Raw genomic sequence first — 22983 nt, 5'->3', positions numbered from 1 at the left:
TGAATTTTATATGTTGTATTCTTTGCCCACAGAATGAAGGCAGGAGATCTTTTAAAATTGATAATGATGATGAACCACATACTTCTAAAAAAGATGAGACTGATCGTGCTGTGATACTGTTCAAACCTATGGTATCAGAGCCAATTCATATACACAGGAAGTCTCCACTTCCAAGATCTAGGAAGATGGCTACAAATGAAGTAAGTGTATGTGTCAGAGCATGTTTTTCATAAAATAAACTAACTATATTTTAATAAAACAGAAAAGAAAATACAGCTTTAATTATGGAGTGTGGAAACCTAAGAGATTTTTAATTGTCAACTTTGCCTCTTTTTCTAATAAATATTTTTAAAATATAGAGGCTGTTAAAAAAAGATTAAGAATCTGGAGCTTTATGTATAGTTTTCATAACAAAGTTCAATAGACAGTAAAACGAGACCTTTGAAAACTGATCTGTTTTTCTGTCCTGTTACTTTAGGTTATTCGAATAAGGAACTTTTTTAAAAGTCTGATTTAATAGGCAGAGAATAATATTTACCTGAAAGTTGAGAGGAACTGTCGGAAATTCTTCAACAACTGATTCCAATGATACTGTAGATTAAGATGAAACTCTAAGTTTTTAGCCTGATGCAAAAATCAGTATAAAAATTTGAAAATTCAGTTGAAAATTTGCTTTTGTATTAAGATCTACAATTAAGGAAGGCTAATTCTTATGTTCTCTAGTAGAATAACATGTAAATAACTACCAAAATAAGATTTAACAGGAAAGTTGAACAGTTGGAATGTAACTTGTTAAGTAAATCTTTAACACCAGTATACATTTTTATAATTTAAATGCCTTTATTTTAAGTTATCTATATTCTCTATAGGATGATTCTCCCAGCTTATAAAAATGTTTTCTAAATTCTCAAGTTAATGTATAGAGCAAGATTTTAAGATGAAAACAGCCCTCAATTTTTAAGTTAGAAAAATATTTTTGTTGATAATTAAATATGCTGAGTTGTAATAATTAAGTATAACATTTATCTAGCATTTGGTGAATTAGAACGTAAACAACAACAACAGAAGAATTATGCTCATTGCTGTAGCCCCAAATTATATAAACAAAAGTGCTTTATGACTCTCAAATTTCAAATATATATGTGAGCCAATTTAACAATTATGTAGTAAAAACACCCATCAATAAATAGATTGTGGTAATTTTATAATGGAGATTTACTGGTTAGGGTTTCTGTGATTTGTGATATTTTAAGTTAATCATAAAAGAGGATGACTAATAACTAGAATTTGGATCTATGTTCTAGTATAGCTTAATTAAAAAATGAGAAACCTGGGGTTATGTTCAGGTATCTTTAATTTCAGAAATTTGGGAAATGACATTAATATAACTTAAACTACCATCGTGTGAGGGCAGTGATTTTGATGTTGTTGAACAAAGCAATCTGTAAATTAATCAGATTGTTCGAAATTTCACCATTAAACCTTCTCAAAGCACACTGATACAGCCAACTGTGTTGTGAGTCTTCATTTTGCAGCACATTTGTATTTGTAAAATCTTCAACAAAATCACTGCCCTTTTTTAATTTTTAAGACACAGAACACATTTATAAACCTTTTTCTCATAAATACTTAAATAGTTGCTTTCAAGAGATTATTTCTATGCCATGCTAAACTTTTACTTCCATAAGGTAAATTATTCAAGTAAAACCTTGAAGACTTTTTCCAGCGTCCACCATCTCCATGGATATCAGAAGTTTGTACTTCCAAAAGACACACAGAGAAAAAGACTATTCTCTTCATTTTGTGCAAGTAGATTTTACTCTGTCCTCACTGTCTGAAACCTGAACATGCAAACATGTAACTGATGATGTTTGCTGCATGTTTTGCTTACTGAACTCTATAAATAATTATTGGAGGGGGTAGACAAATAAATAGCTTGAAAGTGGAAGCAAGTGCAATTTGAATCCATCTTCTCTCTCTCTTTATTAATGTCTGGCAGACAGGTTGTCTTTTCTACATCATATAATTTCTTTAACCCTTTGCACGGTTCTTTAGTGCTTTGGGTTGAAAGGTTACTGAGTTATAGCGTAGAACATCTTGAATATTTAAAATTAAGCATAATGCTTTAATATTCTAAAAGTTGCTAAAACAGATAATTGTTAAATCTTTCCATATATATTTAAGGGAGAAGGGACAACTATTAAGCAGTATCAATATTTTGTATACTTAAGATAAGGTAATTCTTATAATTGTTATCACATACAATTAGATTTATAAGTCATTCCTGTCAGTTTCTCAAATATTTGAAATATTTGGCTCCCAATTACTGTTTAATAGTTTCTTAAAAATTGGTAAAAAAAATGCAAACAAACTGTATTTTTTTTTCTTTCTGATCATTTGGCTCTGTTGTATCTAACTTTGCATGCTCTGCTTTTTTTTTTTTTTTTTTTTTTTGCCCCCTTTCTCACTTCCAGGAAGAGAGCCCCCTGAGTGTGTCTAGCCCAGAGGGTACTGGTACCTGGCTGCATTATACCAGTGGTGTGGGTACTGGGCGTCGAAGACGCAGATCAGGGGAACAAATCACTTCTTCCCCTGTCTCCCCCAAATCATTGGCTTTCACATCCAGTATTTTTGGCTCATGGCAACAGGTTTTTAAACTTTACTTCATTAAACATTTTCCTACCCGCATTCAGAGCAACAAACAGCTGTCTTTGAGGACATCTAATCCCTTATATTTAACATCAGAGTAAATCCTTCTGTATTTTAATTTTTACGTTATTGAATAATGTTTGTGATAAGAGGAAAAAAAACCTCTTATATTGCATGTGTTTAGGATTTTTACTGGGAGGGTTTTAAATATCCAGGATTTAAAAATTAAATCAATAAATTTTACACTCCTGGAACTTTAGCGTGTTAATAAAAAACTTTAAAAAGGAAAGAAATCTTTTTTGACATAGTTGTCCTTTAAAACATTTAGAAACAAGATTACCTAATTTGATGGTAAGAAAATGTAATAGCCTTTTTGCCCATAATTGAAAAATTAGATTCCATTTGGAATTTGCTGAGAATATGAACATTTTTTACAGTATCAAAATTTATGTGGTCCTGTGTTAATTAGCAGGGTACATCTAATACTAATTGTTCTCTCCCTCATTATTCCATTATCTGGAAGTATCTAATTTAAGGATACATTCAGTTTGGTGTTTTTTTGAGTTGTATATTTTAATGCTCTCTTTATAAGAGAATGCAATATATAGGTGCCCATCAACAATATGGGCCAAAATAAAAGGACTTCAGAAGGACTTTCTGTGATGACATTTGGAAATTTAAGATACTAGGGGTTTTTTGGGTTTTTCTGTCTTAACAATGGAAGGTCTGCTGTTACACATGACTTTTCCAAGAATTTCAGCAATTTCCTTTTGGAAATATAATGCATTTAATTATAGGAAAAGGGATTATGGTATCCATTAAGGCTGTGAATATTTAAAGGTTACTCTGATAAAGCCCGTGCATGGATCAGTAATTGTATGGTGACCTCAACAGTCTCTGTCTGTCTTTTCTTTTGTTTGTGATTGTTTTTCCCCCCCTTCAAATACAGGAGCTGTTTAAGAGTGGGCATTTGGCTTCTTTTAAGAGTGAAATTATATCAATCTATTAATTGTTTCTTTTCATCTGTCTTGTTTCATACATGATATTTCATTCTGAATGCCTGCTTCGCACCACTTCATTGCAAGGACTTCATATGAAATGGACTCCCTTCAGAAGGGGATCTTGCATGATCTTTCATGTTTTATGTATTTCTACTAATATTTATCATACAGCTTATTAACCTTTGTCTGTCTGGAACAGGCTGCAAATGAAGTATGGACTTTTGAATTGATTTTACTGTTTTACCTCATTTATTTTACTTTCCTTGCACAGGTTGTATCTGAAAATGCTAATTATTTGAGAACACCAAGAACTCTTGTGGAACAGAAGCAGAACCCTACTGTAGGTATGTGGTCTAAAAGAAATTCTATTCCAAACCTTCTTCAACTTGCTATTTTGCACACATGTAAAACTCTTCAGTGATGAAAGCATGACCAAATGCTATGCTTTAGTTTTTATTTAACCTGTATTAATTTTAAAATGTTGTGTTGTACAACTCAAAGTATACAGTAAGGTTTCAATAGAATGAACAAGAAACAGCATTTAATTTGATTTATAACTGTTTTGAATGTCTGCAGTGTAAGCTACTTAGTCCAGTTATCAAAGCTAGTTTTTGTATTCTATACATTAAAATCCCAAAATATTTTAATGAGGAAGGAAATTTCATTTTTCCTGGCTGATAAAATTGTAAATATGCCATTGCATACAAAAAAGAACCTTCTGCTAAAAAGAAACAAAAAACCTTCTTCTTTCCTGATAAAAAAAGTGGGGAGTGTTTTAAGCCCTTTCTTGGTGTGTTAATTTTCCTTTTGATTATCTCCTAAGGAAAACCAAAGCAAAACTAATGCATAGGGGCAGTTGTTACTCATTACTGACCTGTAGAACATAATTGGTTCTTTGCAAATAGTATTGCAAAGCAACACTGAAACTTATCAGTTTTAAGCTCATTGCTGATAAACTATATGGAGTAAGTGGCATAGTATTTTCTCTATAAATAGTTGTCTAAATAGTTTTAATAAAAGCATAAATAAGTTTCAACTATATACTTTGATCTACATACTAAGTTTATGAACTGTTTGTTGATGCCTATTAAAGATCTTCCTTAATTATATATAGTTTATGTTGACAGCTTTTAATATTCCCACATTATCTTACTTTATGTATCATAACATATTTGATAGAAATTTATTTAATCTTTACCAAATGCTAAAAGTTTTGCTTGGGTGTAAATACTTTTCCTACAAATTAAGCGTCAGTTTATACTGGCTGTGTTTTATTTGTTAATAATGTGTTTCATGGGGTCTTATTAATTAAGATCTGAAGACATTTAAGTATTATAAATTTAAGGTGTTTAGGCCTGGATGACCTACAAGGAATTGTTCTCACATGGTCTTCTCACAAATTAGTAAGCTTTAATTTGCTTCATTTTGTAACATGCATTAATGATTTTTAACTCAGAGGTATCAGAAAGGATTCTTCATTTACAGACACACATTAAAAAATATTGCTCTATTATGGCTACATTTGTGCTAGGAATGTTTTTTTTATATGAACTGTTCATGCAAACTGACAGTATCCCTTATCAACCTAAATTAATTTCTGTATTAGTATTTTAATGCTTTTAATATATGTATGTCTGATTATGGTGTAGACATATTATTTTCTCTAAAGGCAACATTTTACCCAGTGTTAATAAATACCCTCATTTGTACATATGATAAGTGGTGGTAGTGATTATATTAAAGTCTACATTATAAATGAATTGTGAGTCTGTTCAAGGCACTGCCAGCTAAGTGTGGTAAGAGCCATGTTATTGCATGCTGCATGAATTCCCAATGTGAATGGAAGAACACCCGTTGTGTATGTATTTTCTCTAACTCCCATCAGGGTCTCACTGTGCGGGCCTGTTTAGCACCTCGGTGCTCGGGGGTTCTTCAAGCGCACCTAACCTACAGGATTATGCTCGTACTCATCGTAAAAAGCTGACTTCTTCTGGCTGCATAGATGGTATGTGCACACATGCACACACAGATTCATATCCACACTCCTGCACACACCCATGAGCATACGGTACTTCTCAAAGGCAAGCCTAAGTCCACTGATTCAACTGGAATTGTAGCATCCTTTAGTGAAACCCAGCACCTAAATGACAATCACTGCTCTCTTACCTATGGCTTGGATCCATGTTTCATCAAAGAGTTAATTGTAGTTAGACATACAGTACTCATTCAATGAACAGTTTGTCGAAATGTGACAGAACTGCATCATGTGTAATGGTCTTTTAGACGGTCAGTAAGCCATACTATGAAGAATAAATCTTTGATCTTTTAAACATTTGTTCATTGTTATCCCTCATTTTACTTACCGATAGTGATCTAAATGAAATAAAGTGAACAGAATATTTGTAAGTAGAAGACAATCTTCTGGTAATATTTTTATAGAAATAAACATAGGATGAGAATATTTTAGAATCCCTAGTTGGAGAGCCTCTCACTATTAATATACCTTAAAGGTATATATTCAAATTGTCTTTTGAGGCTCATGGAAGCCTGTGCCTTTTGTTAGCCCTTTCTGGATTAGATGTATTTAAAACTTTTTCTCATATATCCACAAATTTACTTAAGTCAGTAAAACATGGATTTACCAGAATTGCTGGCTCATCCTGCTTTTCTTTCTTTTGTATATTTCATTAAACACTTTGCCTCTATCATCAAGCCATTTTACTTTTAACCAGTACCCTCTTTCATTCCCTTCTGCATGTCACCTAATTCTAACCTCCTTATATATTCGTTTTTTCCCTCTTTTTTTAAGTGTCCTTCTTTTGGTAGCTATTACGAATTTCAGGTACCTGTTTTTCTCTTTCTCAGACGCCACACGCGGTTCTGCTGTTAAAAGGTTTTCTATCTCATTTGCTCGACACCCAACCAATGGTACGTTTTGCTTTTATTTTAAAAGATACTCCCCTGCTTCATCCTTTTTTATTTTTCTTTTATTTCAAACTGTGGGGTATACAGTATCATTCATTTCTCCATTCTTAAATTTCAGTTGGCATATAATTCCAACTTACTCATCCAAAGTATTGATACTGTCTAGCTCCCTTCTTCAGTTGTAATTTACACAATCATTTAACATCACTCATCAAAGTTTTAAATGATCACAATGATGAGTATTAATATTAAATTGGCACCTAAAAATCCCTTCTAATTTCTCAAGTGATCAGTCTACACAAATTTTAAAAATACAACAATTAGTATTGTTTTCTTTTTAATTCTTAATCATTTTAATGTTTTTTTCTTCCTAATTTGTTTTCTGATCACATGGTTGTTTTATTGAGTTACTTAATAAAAATACACAGCCACACTTGTCAAATAACCAAAAGAGAGGTGTCTTTGAAAAGTTCTTGGGAACCAGGAGATGCAGATTTCACTGTGTAATATCTGTGGCTCTTTGTCTAAAGCAAAACTCAATTTGGTCTGGAGCACTCCAATAACTTCATCTAGCATTCACTTTGTTCTCATATAGCAATATGGTTTGCTGTTGTCAAGCAACCGATTTTTTTTTTTTGATACCACTTTTTGTTAAAATTTGGAGAACTCACAATAGGAAGACGACTATGCTAAAAATCTAGAAAGCTAGTTCAATTAAATTCAATTTCTGAGGCTGAACAGTGAAGTGTTTCATGGCCATTGTTTATAAACTGAATCGTTACACTATTACAGCTTTCTTACACAGAACTTGTTCTTCTTGGACAAGAGGGAGTATTTACAGATCATTTTTAAATAATTGAGGATCAAAGAATTTGAAAGAAAACATACAGATTTCTGCTTTTATTTGGAAGGAAGATAACTTTTATCCCTGGATTTTTTTTCTTTTTAACTACAAATAAATCTTTCAAAAACTCAAGTCAAGTCTTTGAAAAACTTATATGAAACTAAAGGATTAAACACAGTTTATAGTCATTTTCCTCCTTTCTGGATCCTTTAACAGTACACTTAAATAACAGTGCACTAAATATTTCCTGGAGGTGAAGTAAGAAGATCTCATCCTCAACAAGAGAAAATTTAGCCCTTAAAGCCTGATGTGCTTTCCCTCCTTTGTAGCTCTTTAAATGCTACTTTCTGAAGAAAAAGATCCTTATTTGATACAGCTGCAGCTTCTAAAGAACCCACATGCATAAGAACCTCTTAGAAGAAAAACCAAAGTCACAAGAAAAACAGAAGCCACAAAATTCTAAGAAGAGACATTGCAGGTTTAAGACTGACTATAGTTTTTGTGTGGAATGCTTTTGTATTTATAGCCAGTATTGCAAATTTTATATAGGAGAAATCTGTGTTTACTGAAACTTTAAAAAAAAATGGTTAAATTTAACAGAAAATAGAGTAACTTTATATTCCTTTGGCTAAGACTTTTTTTTTTAAATGTGGGTTTTCCACCCGTGTGACTTAATGCATGTAAAATGCATTCCTTTCAACTCTAGAAATGTTTCTTTTGAGTTTTCAAGATTTTTTTCTCTTTTATTCTGTGTTGTCTTATCTGTCCTATGAATTGTCATTTGACTCTTTGACTTTTTATTTCCCCTAACTTTTATGTTATTTCCATCTTAATACATATCATGGACTTACCCCTCCCTTCATCTTTAGTTCAAGGAACATGGTGAAACAAGTATCTTCTGACAGTGCTTTACCTTATTTTCTGGGCCTCTGTGCAGAACACCTACACCTCTATAGGTGCTGGTCCGTTTCCTCTGTGGAATGTCTAGGCTCCAGTGGTATGTTTTTATAGCTTCTAAACATGACAGCAGGGTGGCTTTTTAAATTGCTGCGCTAACCCTTTCATTGTGGATTAATTACAGAGTTTACTAAAGATAAATGGGGGAAAAATGTAGTCCAGAAGAACTTGATTCTGTTGTTATTTGTCTGTTAAAATATCTAACAGGCAAATGCAAGGAAATAGTTGTCACAAAACACTTGCAAGCATTCTGAGGAAGGATAAAAAAAAATCACATTATTAAGTTTAGTGTAATGCAAAGAAAGGGTTTGCGTGTATTTGCATGAATCTTGTACTTTAAAAAATGTAATACTTGTGCAAGCCTAATTTTTTAATGCTTATTTTAGGTGCTTTAGCTGCTGTTATGGTATATAGTTTCTGTTTTGTTTTGTTTTTGAGTATATGTAATGTTCCGTCATGCTTTGGTTTGCACCTGAAAATCAAACATACTGGTTTTATAAACTTTTTTGTTATTTTCATAAAATTTCATTTTATTTTCATAGGAAGATTAGATTCTCTCTTAACCATAGTTTCCCTACTTCAGTCAATACATAGGCAGTTCTCAGGTCACTATTTCCTCCCCAAATTTAGTAAATACCAGTCACTGTTAAAATGAGCACGTGCGTATTGAAGCAGAGGGTTTACAGTCTATTTGAGTTTGATTAATTTTTACTTTTTTATTTAATGATACTAGCCTTTATATAAAATATTAAGTATTAAAAATATTTCCTTTGGAGGAAAATTAGTTTGAATTTTGGAAAGAATAGATACAGAAGGACTTGTTATTTTAGTTGTTTATGAAAGCAATTTTAAAAGCCATTCAGTTGAATAAAGTTTAAATAAATAGGCAATTTTTATAAAAAGCAAATAACCAATATCCTATTTGTTTAAAAAAACTGTATATTTAAGGGTTTTTGTTTCACTGATGGTATTAATATATATGTGCATGGTTTGTTTCATGAAATTTTTGTATTTCTGTGCCATTGTTGAATGCAAATTTGTCTGTATTTTGTATTGCTTTTTACTTGGCCTGACTTTACTCAGCTAGCAATTTCAACAATAGAATTATTGAGTTAATTCAATAAAGGTAGGTAAAATGTGTTTTGAAATTTGATTTTCAGCATAATTGAATGAATGTTGTTTTCAGGTCACACTAAGAGAGTTATTGTTGGCCTTGGTATGATTAGAAAAGCTATTTTAAATCACTACTTCACAAGTAATTACAACATAATTATTCTTCAACAAGAAGTTAATTTTAGCATCCTGGCATCAGGGACACATCATGGCATCAACTTAATTCACCTGTCAAGTAGACCTGATTTTTTTTAAAGTAAAAACTGAAACAATATAATGTTTTCTGTTTTTCCCCCAGGGTTTTTCTTTAAGTATCATTCTTAGATTTTACCAAAATATAGTATAAAATTGTGTGCATGCTGTACTATGTGATTACATTTAAAATGAAATCTTTGTCACATCCTGTTCCAACCCCATATCGCATAGCATCTGGTGTCATGACTTCAGATATCTCATGTGTTTGCATGTAATAGATTGGAAAGACCTAACCCATACAGTTCTAAGCAATGGTCTTCTTTCTTCTTAGTTAATGATTCTTTTTTTAATTATCCAAATTTTTTTCATTTCTTTTTTTCAGGCTTTGAATTGTATTCCATGGTGCCATCTATTTGTCCTCTAGAGACTCTTCACAATGCCCTGTCTTTAAAGCAGGTGGATGAATTTCTTGCTTCCATTGCTTCTCCATCAAGTGAAGTTCCACGGAAGAGCCCTGAAATCTGTAGGATTATTATTTTTTATTTTTATTATTATTATTGTTATTATTATTGTTATTTTGTGGCAGTAGATATTATCTGAACATAAGAAGAATTATGACAAACTCAAGTAGTGGTAATGAATAGAATTTTAGGACAGAAGGAGGTATAAAGGAGCATTACTTGCAGTGTGCCACATTTCTTGACTCCTCCTCAAAATCTTTTTCCTTCCCAAAAGGAAAAAGAAAAATCTAAGACCCAACAATAGAAGTCAACAATATAGAGTCATGGCCTTTTTTTCACATTCTTATCATGTGTCATTTTATAATAAACTTTTTAAAAATTACAAAATATCATTCATCGGTAACCCACACATGCACACATGCCCATCCCCACACCTTTGGGTGTTGAATAAGATGAAGCCCTTGACTAAAAACTAAAGAGAGCAAATTAGGACAAAAGGGTTTTCAAGTTCTTTAGAAAATATTCTGAAAAGGTTTATTCATTGTGTGAAGAAAAGGGATTCATGGCTCAGTAAGTTTTAGAAACCGTGTATCATATCCCACCTCCCTTTTGAGAGAGTTGCATTAGTGTAGAAACAGCTAAGTTTTCTCTGCAAGGAAAGCTGCAAACCCAGACTTGCCAGAACTTCCCTTTTGAGAAAACATGTTTTTGGTGGCATGTTTAAACATTCGTTTGTGCTGTGGTGAGGAACATCATTTTGGGAAATCTTTAGGGCTACCGTTTTGGGGTATGAGAAATCCAGTGGCTACTGTCATTCTCAGCTCTGTTGGATCCTTCAGCACATTGGATTTTCCAGTTTAGGAAGCATCAGGTTGGGGCAAGCATGCTCTGCTCTGTTAAGAATGGTGCTGGGACTAATCATATCTTCGGAAAGTCACAAACTGTCAGTGTATACTGATCTCCTTTACATAAAGTACATTCTGTAAATCTGTTTCTCTGAAGAATGAAAGCCAAGGTCTTAGAAAGAAAGCCACTTCCATTCCTTGCTGTTATACTCCTTTTTTGGGCTGTCACATTGTATTATTCTATTATACAGTGTTTTGTTCACATTGTATGCTGTCTGAATGGTACCCCCTGCATTTCTGCAGTCTAGTAGCCTTCCCTTTTCTCCTACTTGTGGTAGCAGAGGTCAACATTGAATCATTAATGGTAATGGAGAGATATCTAGGCATTCTAAAATACTTTTAGGAATGGTTTTATGAAGTAGGTTTTCATTTCAAATTTGCATATGAATCTCTCTGATTCTGAGAACCGATAATAACCAGATGAAATAACTTCTCTGAGCAGTATGAAGTCAAAGTCAGGAAAACGAAGCATGTTCGTCTCCCTTTCTTTGTTAGCTGATAGGATAGATAGTGCTTCTCCCCAGCATGCAATAGGGAACCTGAATGCATTCTCATTTACCCTTTACCCCCTTTATACTTGATGTTTCACTGCTTCCCTGGGGCAAAGATTTATAATCTTAAAAAACAGATCAAAGAAAGATTCTATTAAATTAGAACTTAGGATAGATATCAATGCCATTTAGACTCTAGAAGATTTTCAGTAAATGACTTAAGGGAAATAGTAGTAATAACATCTGTTTCTTTTGGAAAGAAAATTGTGAAATATTTACAAAAAGATCATCTCTGAAGGTATATTCTGTAGTTCCATTACATTATGTTGGCTTTATTTCTGTGGTTAGTGAATCCAGTTCATCAGAGCGTATTATTGAAGTATATTGTTGAATTGAAGGATATTAAATTCCTTTTCCAGTTCAGATTAGTTCTTCTCTATATCATGGATGCAAGTTGCACCCCAAGGCCTCTAGCTCTCTTAAAATTTTATTCCATTACTTACTAAGGGAATTAGATGAGAATATAAATACAGTTAATGCAGCTTGTAGAGTTGGATAAAGCTTAAGTCCATGTAGTTCATTGGTCTTCAGTCTGTATTGCCAGGAGCTTTTGGAAGTTCCATGAGGAAGAGGATGTGGAGTGGTTAGGCCTTACGTCTCTGTGGCTGCTTCAACCAGAGTATCAGTTTTCATCATTTTATTTAAGATTTCATTTGAGAAAAATTTACTGTTGAAAGAAAAAAGCTTAGATACCGTTGAGGAAATCAAGTAGTTAGTGGTCAAGCAAACCCAGGTCTTCTAAAGTGTATGGTTTTTTACTTCTTTTTGAATAGTAAAGAATATAGATGCCAATTATAATAATAAAAATTATCTGAGTCCTATATTTTATACTGTAACTGTAGAATTTTTACACTATTTATACTTACTTCCCTGAATTGTCAAGGAATTAGCATTATAATATAAACTGTATTGATTTTGTACTGTTTATAACAAAGAAGCTGACATTGTTAATGCTCTGTCATTCAGAAAGGCTTTTTCCTCAGGACAAAATCAATTTTGTGGTAACTGGTAGTAACTTACAATGGGAGACTAACAATATCAGTTGGGGGGAAAGGTGAGGAAATGCTAATTGGACAAGTTAGAGATAGAGGTTAACAGGATAAAATATGCTAGCAGGAAGGAGCTTAGTAGTGGTATAGTGTTTTACGTGCTACTTTAGGGATTTTTTTTTCATCGCTTGCATATTGTGTCATTAATGACTACTTGGAGCTTCTGCCAATGGGATTTATATTCATTCAGTGTAGATAAATACCAACCATCTAAGGCACATTTGCTATAATTGGCCCACATATATATTTTTTAGAGACGTGCTGTTTATTGCTATCAGATCCTCCCCCCAAATTGCAAAAGTAGGCAAATAAATGTGTTTTAGCTAATTTTTTTTAAAGATTTTATTTATTTATTAATGAGAGATAGAAAGAAAGGCAGAGACACAGGCAGAGGGAGAAGCAGGCTCCATGCAGGGAGTCCAGTGGGGGACTCAATCCCGGGACTCCAGGATCATGCCCTGAGCCGAAGACAGGTGCTCTCAACTGCTGAACCACCTAGGCATCCTAGCAAATGTTTTTTCTTGACTCCTCATCTCCCTTCAGTTAGGAACTAAGAAGCTCATGCCAGGAGCTTCCTGCTCTGGTCTGTCCTTCCCCAGAGGACTTCATACTTAACTTAAGAATTATCCCAGCTTTTTCTTTTTACACTTCTTAATTGCCCCACTTGATTACAAAGAAGAAAAAAAATCTATAAAATTCCCTTGCATTAAGATAAATCCCAACAGTAATATAGGAAGACAGTTTATTACTTATAATCTATTAGTTTATTCTTAAATATAATAGTTTAGTAGACCATAGTGTTTGTAAATTAACTATCCTCGAATATTTACTTCATATTTTTAAGAGAAAAACAATTTGAGACACTTTTCTTTTTTTTTTTTTTTAAACCAGACAGTACAACTTGTGCCATCAGCTCTCTGCCATCCCTTAAGCATCTGAGATTCTATCAGGGCAGGATAAAATTATATCTGTTGCTCTATTTCTTGTTGGCATACCTTTAGTAAATACCGCTAAATGCTTATTAATAATTTACAGTATAAACAGAACATCTATTTGGATAAGAGCACACAAGAACTTTTTATAGGAAAGATGATTTTGCTGAATTTACTCTATAAACCTTGCATTGTCTTATTTTCTCCTGTAATGTATATTCATAACTCCACTAAATATGTAATTAGAAATTTCTAAAATGTAAGGATTTAGCAAGAAATTATTGAACTGCCATATCTGGGTTGTTTTTTTTTTTTCAGCCTCTACAGCTTCACGTACCAGTCCAGTAATGAGAAGAAAAATATCTTTAAATACATATACACCTGCAAAGATCCTCCCAACACCACCAGCTACCTTAAAGAGTACGAAAGCAAGCAGCAAGCCAGGTTAGGAGTATGTGTGAATTTGTGGATTCTGTATAGCAATTGGAGGAATAGTAATAGCTTGTGTTTTGAGTTTAAAATCTGTTTTTAAGAAGGATCATTATACTTCTTAGAGGTAAAAACTGTTATTGTAGTATATTGATGTATTTATATTTTTTCTCTTAATTATCTCCCCCACCCTTGTATCTGTTAATATATTTCATAGTCATACTTTTCTGCAAACTAACTTATGAACTCTTTTTGCTTTTCTTTTGAGCCTAGGCATTATTTTAGTCGTATGATTTTTTTTTCTTTCTGTACAGTGTTTTTTTTTTTAAAGATTTTGTTTTTATTCATAAGAGACACGGAGAGAGAGGTAGAGACATAGGCAGAGGGAGAAGCAGGCTTCCCACAGGGAGCCCAATGTGGGACTCGGACCCCAGGACCCCAGGATCACGCCCTGAGCTGAGGGCAGATGCTTAACTGCTGAGCCACCCAGGCGTCCCTCTTTACATTGTTTTACTTCTCTATTCTCAGTCTAATGATGTGAATATCAAATTCAACTGTCTTTTGTCAACTTTTTTCTGTTTTTTTTTTTTTTTAAGGTTTTATTTTTTAGTAATCTTTATACCCAACCTGGGGCTTGGAACTCACAACCCCAAGATCCAGAGTCATACGCTCTACCAACTGAGCCAGGCACACACCCCAGCTTTTTTCTATTTTTATTTTTTGATATATTTGATTGTGTTATTGATCCTCCCTGAAATCTTATCTCATTCTTTTTTTTTTTCTCTTATCTCATTATAACTTCCACAATGCACTCTGTCTTGGTGTTCTTTCCATTATCTGATTCTTCTACTCTTGTTTGATGGTCCTTCTTCATCCTACGTTCCTATGCCAAACAAGGACATTCAACTGTTGACTTTTTTCTTACCCTATACTTTTATTCTTCAGAGAATTCTAGATAGCTCTGAGGTTTTGACTGTATCCTCGCTGGAAATTTCTTAATTCTTTTCCTCATGTTACTGCTCTCATATATTCTCTTGGTTAAGAGTTTGTGCTTGGAGTGGGAGGAACCTAGATTAAAATCTCAGCTCTACTACTTATTAGCTATTTAACCTTGGGTAAGTTACTTAACCTCTCTGATCGTCAGTTTCATAGTCATAAAATCAGGGTAATAGTGTCTCTTAAAGGTTATCAGAAATGAATCCAATAATATATATAAAGCACTTGACATATGTGGTAAACACTCACTAAATGTTAGCTGCCGTTGTTGCTATAGTGTTGCCAAACTGTTCACTTCTCTCCGAATAAATCCCTGTCATTTTTCTTCTTCTAAAATATTCTCCCCTTACTGCCTATGTTCAAGACCCAACCCAGCCCCCTCCACTGGTGATATATTTATATGATTACCAAAACAAGAACTCTGATGACGCTGTACTGCTGACTTGATTATTGATACCTGATTACAGCTCTGTCAGATTATCAGGCCTTATGAGTTACAGGCAATATCTTAAATATATTTAAACTTAGTACATTCTAAATAATCAGAATATGCAGGTACAGACAACTGAAAAAGTATCTTAAATATAAGTTGTGGTATATTCATTCCATACACAACTCAAAGTTAACATTTGTATAGTTTTTTTTATGCCACAAAGTGCTTTTTTACTCTTATCTTTCTAAACATGCCTCATGGCCATGCTGTTAGGGATGAAAAAGTTGTAGACAGGTTATGACTTATCCTTGTTCACAGAGCTAGTAATTGGTAGATCTAGGATTTGAATACGCTTTGAATCACAGTTCTCTATATATTAGACACATAATAAATGCATTATTTCATAAGCATTTTTTAATAATAAAGAGGAAATAATAATATATTTGACTTTTCAAATACAACTTAAGCCAGTCTTGCATTCCTGGAATAAACCCTACTTGGTCATGATGAATAATTTATGTATATGTTGCTGAATTCAGTTTGACTTTGAGGATTTGGGCACCTGCATTTGTGAAAGATAGTGATTGGTCTGTAGTTGGATTTTTGGTTTGTTTTCTTGTTTTTTGTTTTTGTAATGTCTTCCAGATTTTGGTATCAGGTTGATGCTGGCCTCATAAAATGATTTGGGAGGTTTTCTTCTATTTTCTGAATGAGTTTTTGTTAGGTATTTCTTAAATTTTGATAGAATTAATTTTGTTTCATTTTAGTGACGGCTTTGGTAATTTGTATTTTTCAAGGAACGTGTTTATTTTATCTAGGTTGTCAACTTTCTCATTGCTTTACTATCCTTTTAATGAATATACTGATAATTTGTGTTCTGGTTTTTTTTCTTCACTACTCTCACTAGGGTTTTATCCATTCCGTTGATGTTTTCAAAGAACTAGATTTTTGCTGTTTGTTTTTCTGTTTGTTTTATATTTCACTGATTTCTGCTCTTTAATATTGTCTTCCTTCTACTAATTTGGGTTTACTTTTATCCTCTATTTCTAGTTTCTTAAATCACTTTTTGTTAGACATTGCTTCTCCCTTATATAAACATTAAAGCTACAAGTTTCCCTTTAAGTACATCTCAACAAAAGTTAACATTTTATTTTCATTCTCATGCAGTTAAAAATATTTTCTAATTTGTAATTTATTATTTGAGTGATGGAGCATTTAGAAACATACTGGTTAATTTTGAAATATTTAGAGGTGGAGGTTCGAATATCTCGTTAACAATTCTTTATTTCATTGCGTGGCAGTTACAAAACATGCGCTGTATGATTTCAGTCTTTTACATGTGAAACTTTTTTTTTATGGCTTCCGTTTGGACTTGGTACATCTTAAATGTAACAAGGGGACTAAAAAAAGAACTTTTGTTCCATAGTTCATTGATATAATGTTCTATCAGTACCCATTAGGTTAGAATTGCTGATAATCTTATTCAGATCCTCTTTGTCTTTACCGTTTTGAGGGGTGGGAACATGTGCAAGGAAGGAGAAGTTCTGATGGTTGTATCAGCTGCTTACAGAGCAGTTTCCACTCACAGCTGTGGAGTTATATGTCTAAATGCAGACCTTTAATTCAGTCAGTTTTTGTTCTGTGCTTTGGAGCTTTTTTCTTATGTACATATATATTTGATAAGACTTTTTAATGTATTGACCCATTTATCATCCTGAAATTTCCCTCTGATTCTTAGTAAGACTTTGTCTTAAAGTTTATTTAATCTTGCTACTTCACATTTCTTATACTTACTGTATGCATGGAATATTTTTCCAATCTGTGTCTTTGTATTTAAGGGATATTTTTTTGTAGGCAACATATATTTGGCTTTTTAAGAAACCCATTCTAACACTATCTGCCTTATAGTTGCAACGTTTACATTTCATTAACAATGTAATTATTGATATGGTTGGGTTAGAGCTATTGGTTTATTATATTTTCTGTTTATACCTTCTGGTTGTTTTTCTTTTATTCTTTCCTGCCTTGTTTTGTATTAATTCTGTATTTTTAGTACTTTATTTTACTTATTAACTTTTTAGCTTTATATTTTTGCACTATTCTTTTACTGGTAGCTGTAGATATATATCTCTTACTTTTCATGGCCTACTTAGAGATAATTTTATACTTTTCAAAGTAAAATGTGGAAGCCTTGCAGCTATAGGTTCGTTTACCTTCCTCTCCTCTCATCCTTAACACACGTGTGTTACTTCCACATATGTTATAAAGGCTACAATACAGTGTTAGAATATTTGCTTTAAACAGTCATGTATATTTTAAAGAAATTAAGAAGAGAAAAGTCTTTTATTTATCCACACGTTAGCCATCAGTTTTTATTCCTTTTCCTAACAAGTCTTTGTTTCCATCTGATTCTATTTGCTTTCAGCCTGAATCTTTTTAGCATTTCTTATAATGCAGATCTTATAATGCTGTATTTGAAAAAGTCATTGTTTTACCTTCATTCCTGAAAGGTAGTTCTGCTGGATAGACAATTCTAGGAAAAAAGTTTTTTCTATCAGCACTTTAATGGTGTTGTTCCCCTGTTTCTGGTTCCCTCTGTTTCTAGTAAGAAATCTTTGTTAATTTGAACTGTCCCTATGTATGCAATTGGTTAATGATTATTATTTTCTGCCTTTTAATATTTTAAATATTTTTTAATATTTAGTATTTTCCTTTATCTTTGACTTTCAACAGTTTGACTATGGCAAGCATGCTTAGGAATTTTATTTATTTATTTATTTTGGTGATAATCTAGATTGATGTCCACTCTTACCTCTTCATTCTGCTGTTAACCTATCAGAGGATTTTTTATTTCAGGTATTTATTCTTTACTTTTAGACATTCTTTTTGATTTTTTGAATTTTTTTTTTCTTCAGAGATTTCCTATATTATTCATTATAAGCAATATTTTCTTTTGTTCTAAAGTACAGTTCAAGTACTTTAAAATTCTTGTGTACGTAATTGATCTCAGGATTGGTCTCTATCAATTTATCCATTCTCAAGAAGAAAGATGTTTCCCTGTTGTTTCATACATTGAGTAATTTTGGATTGCATCCTAGACATTTTGAATGAGATGTTGTATAAACTACAGATTGTTATTTTTGTTCTGTTTCTCCCAAGAGTATGGAATTGTTTGGGTTCTTTTAAAGCAAAGAGTTAACCTTGGCTGAACTCAGATTGCAAAACTGTGTCCCTTAAAGTCATTGGCAGCTCAGATTTCACCTCATTTCTTTTAGCTTCAGCTGGATTTCTTGGAGCTTACCCTGCTAATGCCATAAGTGTGATCAGAGTGTATGCAAGGAATTGGGGGCTCTCCCTTTCTGGCATCTCCCACCTAACTATCCAGCAGCTATAGTTGCTCCAATACTTCTGATTCTTAGTGCTACTAAGAATGAGTTTTATGTTGGAGTTTTAGTCATTGCCCATGGTGTGGATTGGATACTCTGGATACTGTCCTTAGGCCAAAAGCTTTTTTTTTTTTTTTTGAAAGATTGAGCTTGTGAGCTGCCAGCAAGGGAAGGGGCAGGGTGGGGAAAAGAGCAAAAGGAAAGGGAGAGAGAGTGAATCCCAAGCGGGCTCTGCACCCAGCACGGGGCCCAACGTGATCACAAACCCTGAGATCACAGCCTAACGAGAATCAGACACTCAAGTAACTGAGCTACTCAGGCAGCCCATACTATTTTTTAAGGCCAAAAGCTTTTTTTAAAGTGTGTGTGTTGGGAGGACTGAGCATGGGCTCTCTTCTTCCAAGTGTTGATTTTCTCTGGTATATACCTCCTTTTGTTTACTCTTCATTGTCTTCAAATAGTTGTTTTTCATATTTTATCCAGAGTTTATACTTGTTATTTGCAGAATTGGTCTGACAGAAGCTTCCCATCCGACCAGAAGTGTAACCTGGCTTAGAATAATTTTCTAATGATTCATTATGGCTTGACTTTGGTTTGGATACAGAAAGATGAATTCTAAGTCAAGAATGTTTATAGATTCCTAACCTTTGGACTTTTTAATTAGAGACATAAGAGATAGAGGAGAAAATAGCTGTTTATAGGAAAATGATGAGTTCAGTTTTAAACATATGAAGTTTATGTTTCCTGTCAGTTGTCTGTACGGAGATTTCTAGCAGGATATACAGGATATATAGATCATGAAGTAGGGGGAAAGACCTAGGACAGAACTGTACATTTGAGGATTGTTAGCACAATAGATGGTGGTTAAAAATGATGAATAAATTAGTTTTCCAGAAACTCTATAGAGTGAAAAAAGAAACTTGTTTTGTGAGCACAGCCCATTGACATTACTTTTCTGTACTAGTGTTGAATTCTAAAAAGTTAAAAGGTTAAAAATGCTCCTTTAAATGTTAACAGTGTTTCATTTACATCACAATTATAAAGTATTATTTTGTCACTTAGCAGTATTATTTGAACATGAATTGGGACACCTGGGTGGCTCAGCGGTTGGGCATATGGGCGTGATCTGGGATCAAGTCCCACATGGGACTCCCTGCAGGGAGCCTGCTTCTCCCTCTGCCTGTGTCTCTGCGCCTCTCTCTCTCTCTCTCTCTCTCTCTCTCTATGTCTCTCATGAATAAATAAATAAAAATCTTTAAATAAAATGAACATGAATTGCTTGTGAAAATCTAAGCAATAGTTTTCTTTTTTTGTGTGTGTAGCTACCAGCGGACCTTCTAATGCAGTTGTTCCTAATACCTCATCTCGAAAAAAGAGTGTAACTGGCAAAACAGAAATGCATGAACACAAAAAAAACACTGGGAAAAAGAAATGAAACCTTAGCAGAAGCTGGAACTCCTTAAACATATAAAAATCACGTGTTCAGTAGAAAAGGACACATAATAAACCTTGACTGAAAACTGTCAAAGCAAGTAATAATTTATGTTTTTCCATATACATCTCTGTATTCATTTTAAAATATGTTAAGTCCAGAGAATTCATTGTATATATTTGGGTAAGGAACGTTTCTCATGATCTTGAATGAAATGTTTAAGACAATGCTTATTAATATTTAATGAGCAGCAAAAGTTATGGTGATGAAGGTCTGTCATTCTTAATGTTAGGTTTACCATGTGCCCCTGGTAAAGACAAAGACAGAAAAGCCCGGCTAACTTGTACCAGTGTCACACCAGTAATGCTGTTTACTCAAGAATCTGTGAGGTAATCTCTCTGTACACTTTCATTTTCATGGAATTTTATCTTAGCTGTAAAAACCTATAGCTTGGGTTGTTAGCATTTGATAGGATTACCTACTGCAGATTTTTAAAGTATATTTCCAAAGAGATTTCATTGACCATTGAAATTAGAAAGTTTTTTCCTCCTTTTGTTGGAATTACATATATGCTGCAATGTTTAATAACTGGAGTATTAGCATATGGGTTATTTTTTCAATATGTGCTTTGAGATTTTTTTATTGTGTTTTTATTTAAAATATTACATATACAGCTGGGATAACTACACCTTTATGCACATAAATTTCTATATTAATTTGTAGAAAATACTTTCTTTATATATTTCCTTGCCATAAGGTGCTTTTGCTCATCAGGAAAATTTTGCTTCATGTATTGGGGAGAAAGACATCTTTAGTTTTGTTGTTTGTTTGTTTTTTTTAAAGAGATACAGTTGACAAGTTTATAAATGTTACACTTATTTTCAGAGTTCTTTTTAGATCTAAGGAAATCAGTTCAAAAATGAATGTCATCATTGTAAGAAGAATGTCTGAATTCTGTAGTTAGTAGATATTATGTATAGCACCTCTTTTTAGCATTTCCATTCTTATCTCTAGTATATCTGTTGATCTCACTAAGAAAGCTTAAAGACTGAACATTTGAAGTAAATGCTCTTTTCAAATGATTAGATTTTGAAAGGAAATTGAGATCATTGTTTTGTGATTTCATCCATGATGTGAAAAAAAGGTATTTATTATACTTGGTGCTTTTTTCCCCCTAATGTACAAATAATTATAAGCCCCTTGAAATGACTTAAACTGTAAACCAGACAGTACAACCTGATAAGAATTCCATACATTGCCAGTCGGGTAACTTAAATTGCTAAAGTTTTAGTTTGAAGCTTACATTTAGGAAATTACTGAATTCTCGTATGAACACAACTATTAAAATTCTTCAGAAGACTCTCCTAGCTTTAGATCATCATCTATGAATTGACTTTTTGAAAATAAGCATATTATATGTTAGTTTTAAGAGGTACCAGATACAGAAGTCACAAACTATATACAACTATATAAGTTTGTATACTTCACGTGAATGTAATTGTATTATATGGAGACATGTCTTGTAAACAGTTGAATGTACCTAAGCTTTCTGTATGTGAAAATGTTAATGTGCTCAGTGTGGGAGTAAGAAACTACTTTTATTTTTTAAGTGGAACTGAATTAAATATTTTATTTCCAGAATCAGAGATTGGCTTAAATGGCAGATTATTTTTTATTCCTATTCCTTATCTCTTTCCTTTTAGCTTTCAAAGTAGAAATAAAGGAAAAAACTATTTGAGTATTAAACATAATGCTATCTTAGATGTGAAATAAAACTTACTGTTGGCCGCACACATTGCAATATGTTCCCTAGGAATCAACTAGAAAAGTTCAACGGAGCTCACTTTTTCCATTCTTACATAAGAACTATGATTTCACTGTAGTCACTAAACTCAGTAATATCTTTGTGTAGACTGGACGGTCTGATTTGAAAGAATCTTTGAGTCATTTTCTAAAACAACAAAAAACCTTATACATAAGAGCAAGAAATGATAGTTATCACTGTTTAGTGGAAGTTTGAACCATCTGTTTCTCACATGATTCTATCTCCGGAAGATATGTTTTTCATCTGTTTTAAATACTGGAAGAAATTGCTTCTTGTGGCCTAGTCCTCCAACCAGCAAGGAGATGAGAAAGCACAGCTTGGGGAACGGCCCAGACATTCTAGGATGTTAGTCTTCATAGCACATTATTCATTCTTTCCATCCTTAATCATACATCTGAACTCAGACTTAACCTTGCCCTTGAAGTTGTGCTGTTAGCTTTTGCTGCTCTGGTTCTATTGAGTTCTCATAATCCATCCTCTACACCAGGAAATATTTTAGGAGGTGTTTTACCAGTTAAGGAGAAAAATATGCTGAACAGCTTATCTCATGTTTCCTTTGACCAGGAAACGGAGGCAGAAGAGAAGCTGTAAAGGGACAAAGAACTTGTAACAGGGTGCTTACTATATACATGCAGCAAAAGGGCAATAAATGGCAATTAAGAGAAAAATTAAATGTATAGTTCTTTAAGAAATACTTAATTGAAACTCTTTAGACAAAAGTCTGTTTTGAACAGTATTACCCAGATTCCCTTCCAGGTTTTGCTGACTTTCTGCATGTCCACTCTTACCTAATTTCATGCCAGTTTGACCTAAGATTTTACTTTTTTGTCTTGTGTTTGTACCTTAATGGAAAGTCCTCAGTGTTTTCTTTTGTGCTTATCAAAGTTTGCTTTCCATGTA

At 33.1% G+C, this 22983-nt stretch overlaps 1 protein-coding gene across 31 annotated transcripts in view; it reads left to right on the top strand.

Moving 5' to 3' along the window:
- The window catches only part of PPIP5K2 (diphosphoinositol pentakisphosphate kinase 2), a 99117-nt gene that overhangs the window by 52844 nt on the left and 23290 nt on the right, over positions 1-22983 (top strand). For 4 of the 31 annotated variants that reach the window (XR_005987211.1, XM_041751178.1, XM_041751182.1 and 1 more), the window contains exons 24-31: positions 33-206; positions 2475-2648; positions 3922-3994; positions 5536-5655; positions 6516-6578; positions 8357-8416; positions 10067-10207; positions 13901-14026. Coding sequence is in view for 28 of the 31 variants with exons in the window: in XM_041751178.1 (XP_041607112.1) it covers positions 33-206; positions 2475-2648; positions 3922-3994; positions 5536-5655; positions 6516-6578; positions 8357-8416; positions 10067-10207; positions 13901-14026 (931 nt within the window). In the remaining 3 variants the exon portion in view is untranslated. The other 27 variants (XM_041751176.1, XM_041751173.1, XM_041751174.1 and 24 more) reach the window with 22 other exon arrangements.

Source organism: Vulpes lagopus, chromosome 4 (assembly GCF_018345385.1).
Source record: "Vulpes lagopus strain Blue_001 chromosome 4, ASM1834538v1, whole genome shotgun sequence".
Classification (NCBI taxonomy): domain Eukaryota; kingdom Metazoa; phylum Chordata; class Mammalia; order Carnivora; family Canidae; genus Vulpes; species Vulpes lagopus.
Note: the sequence above shows the minus strand (reverse complement) of the source record. Positions and strands in the feature narration are given on the sequence as shown.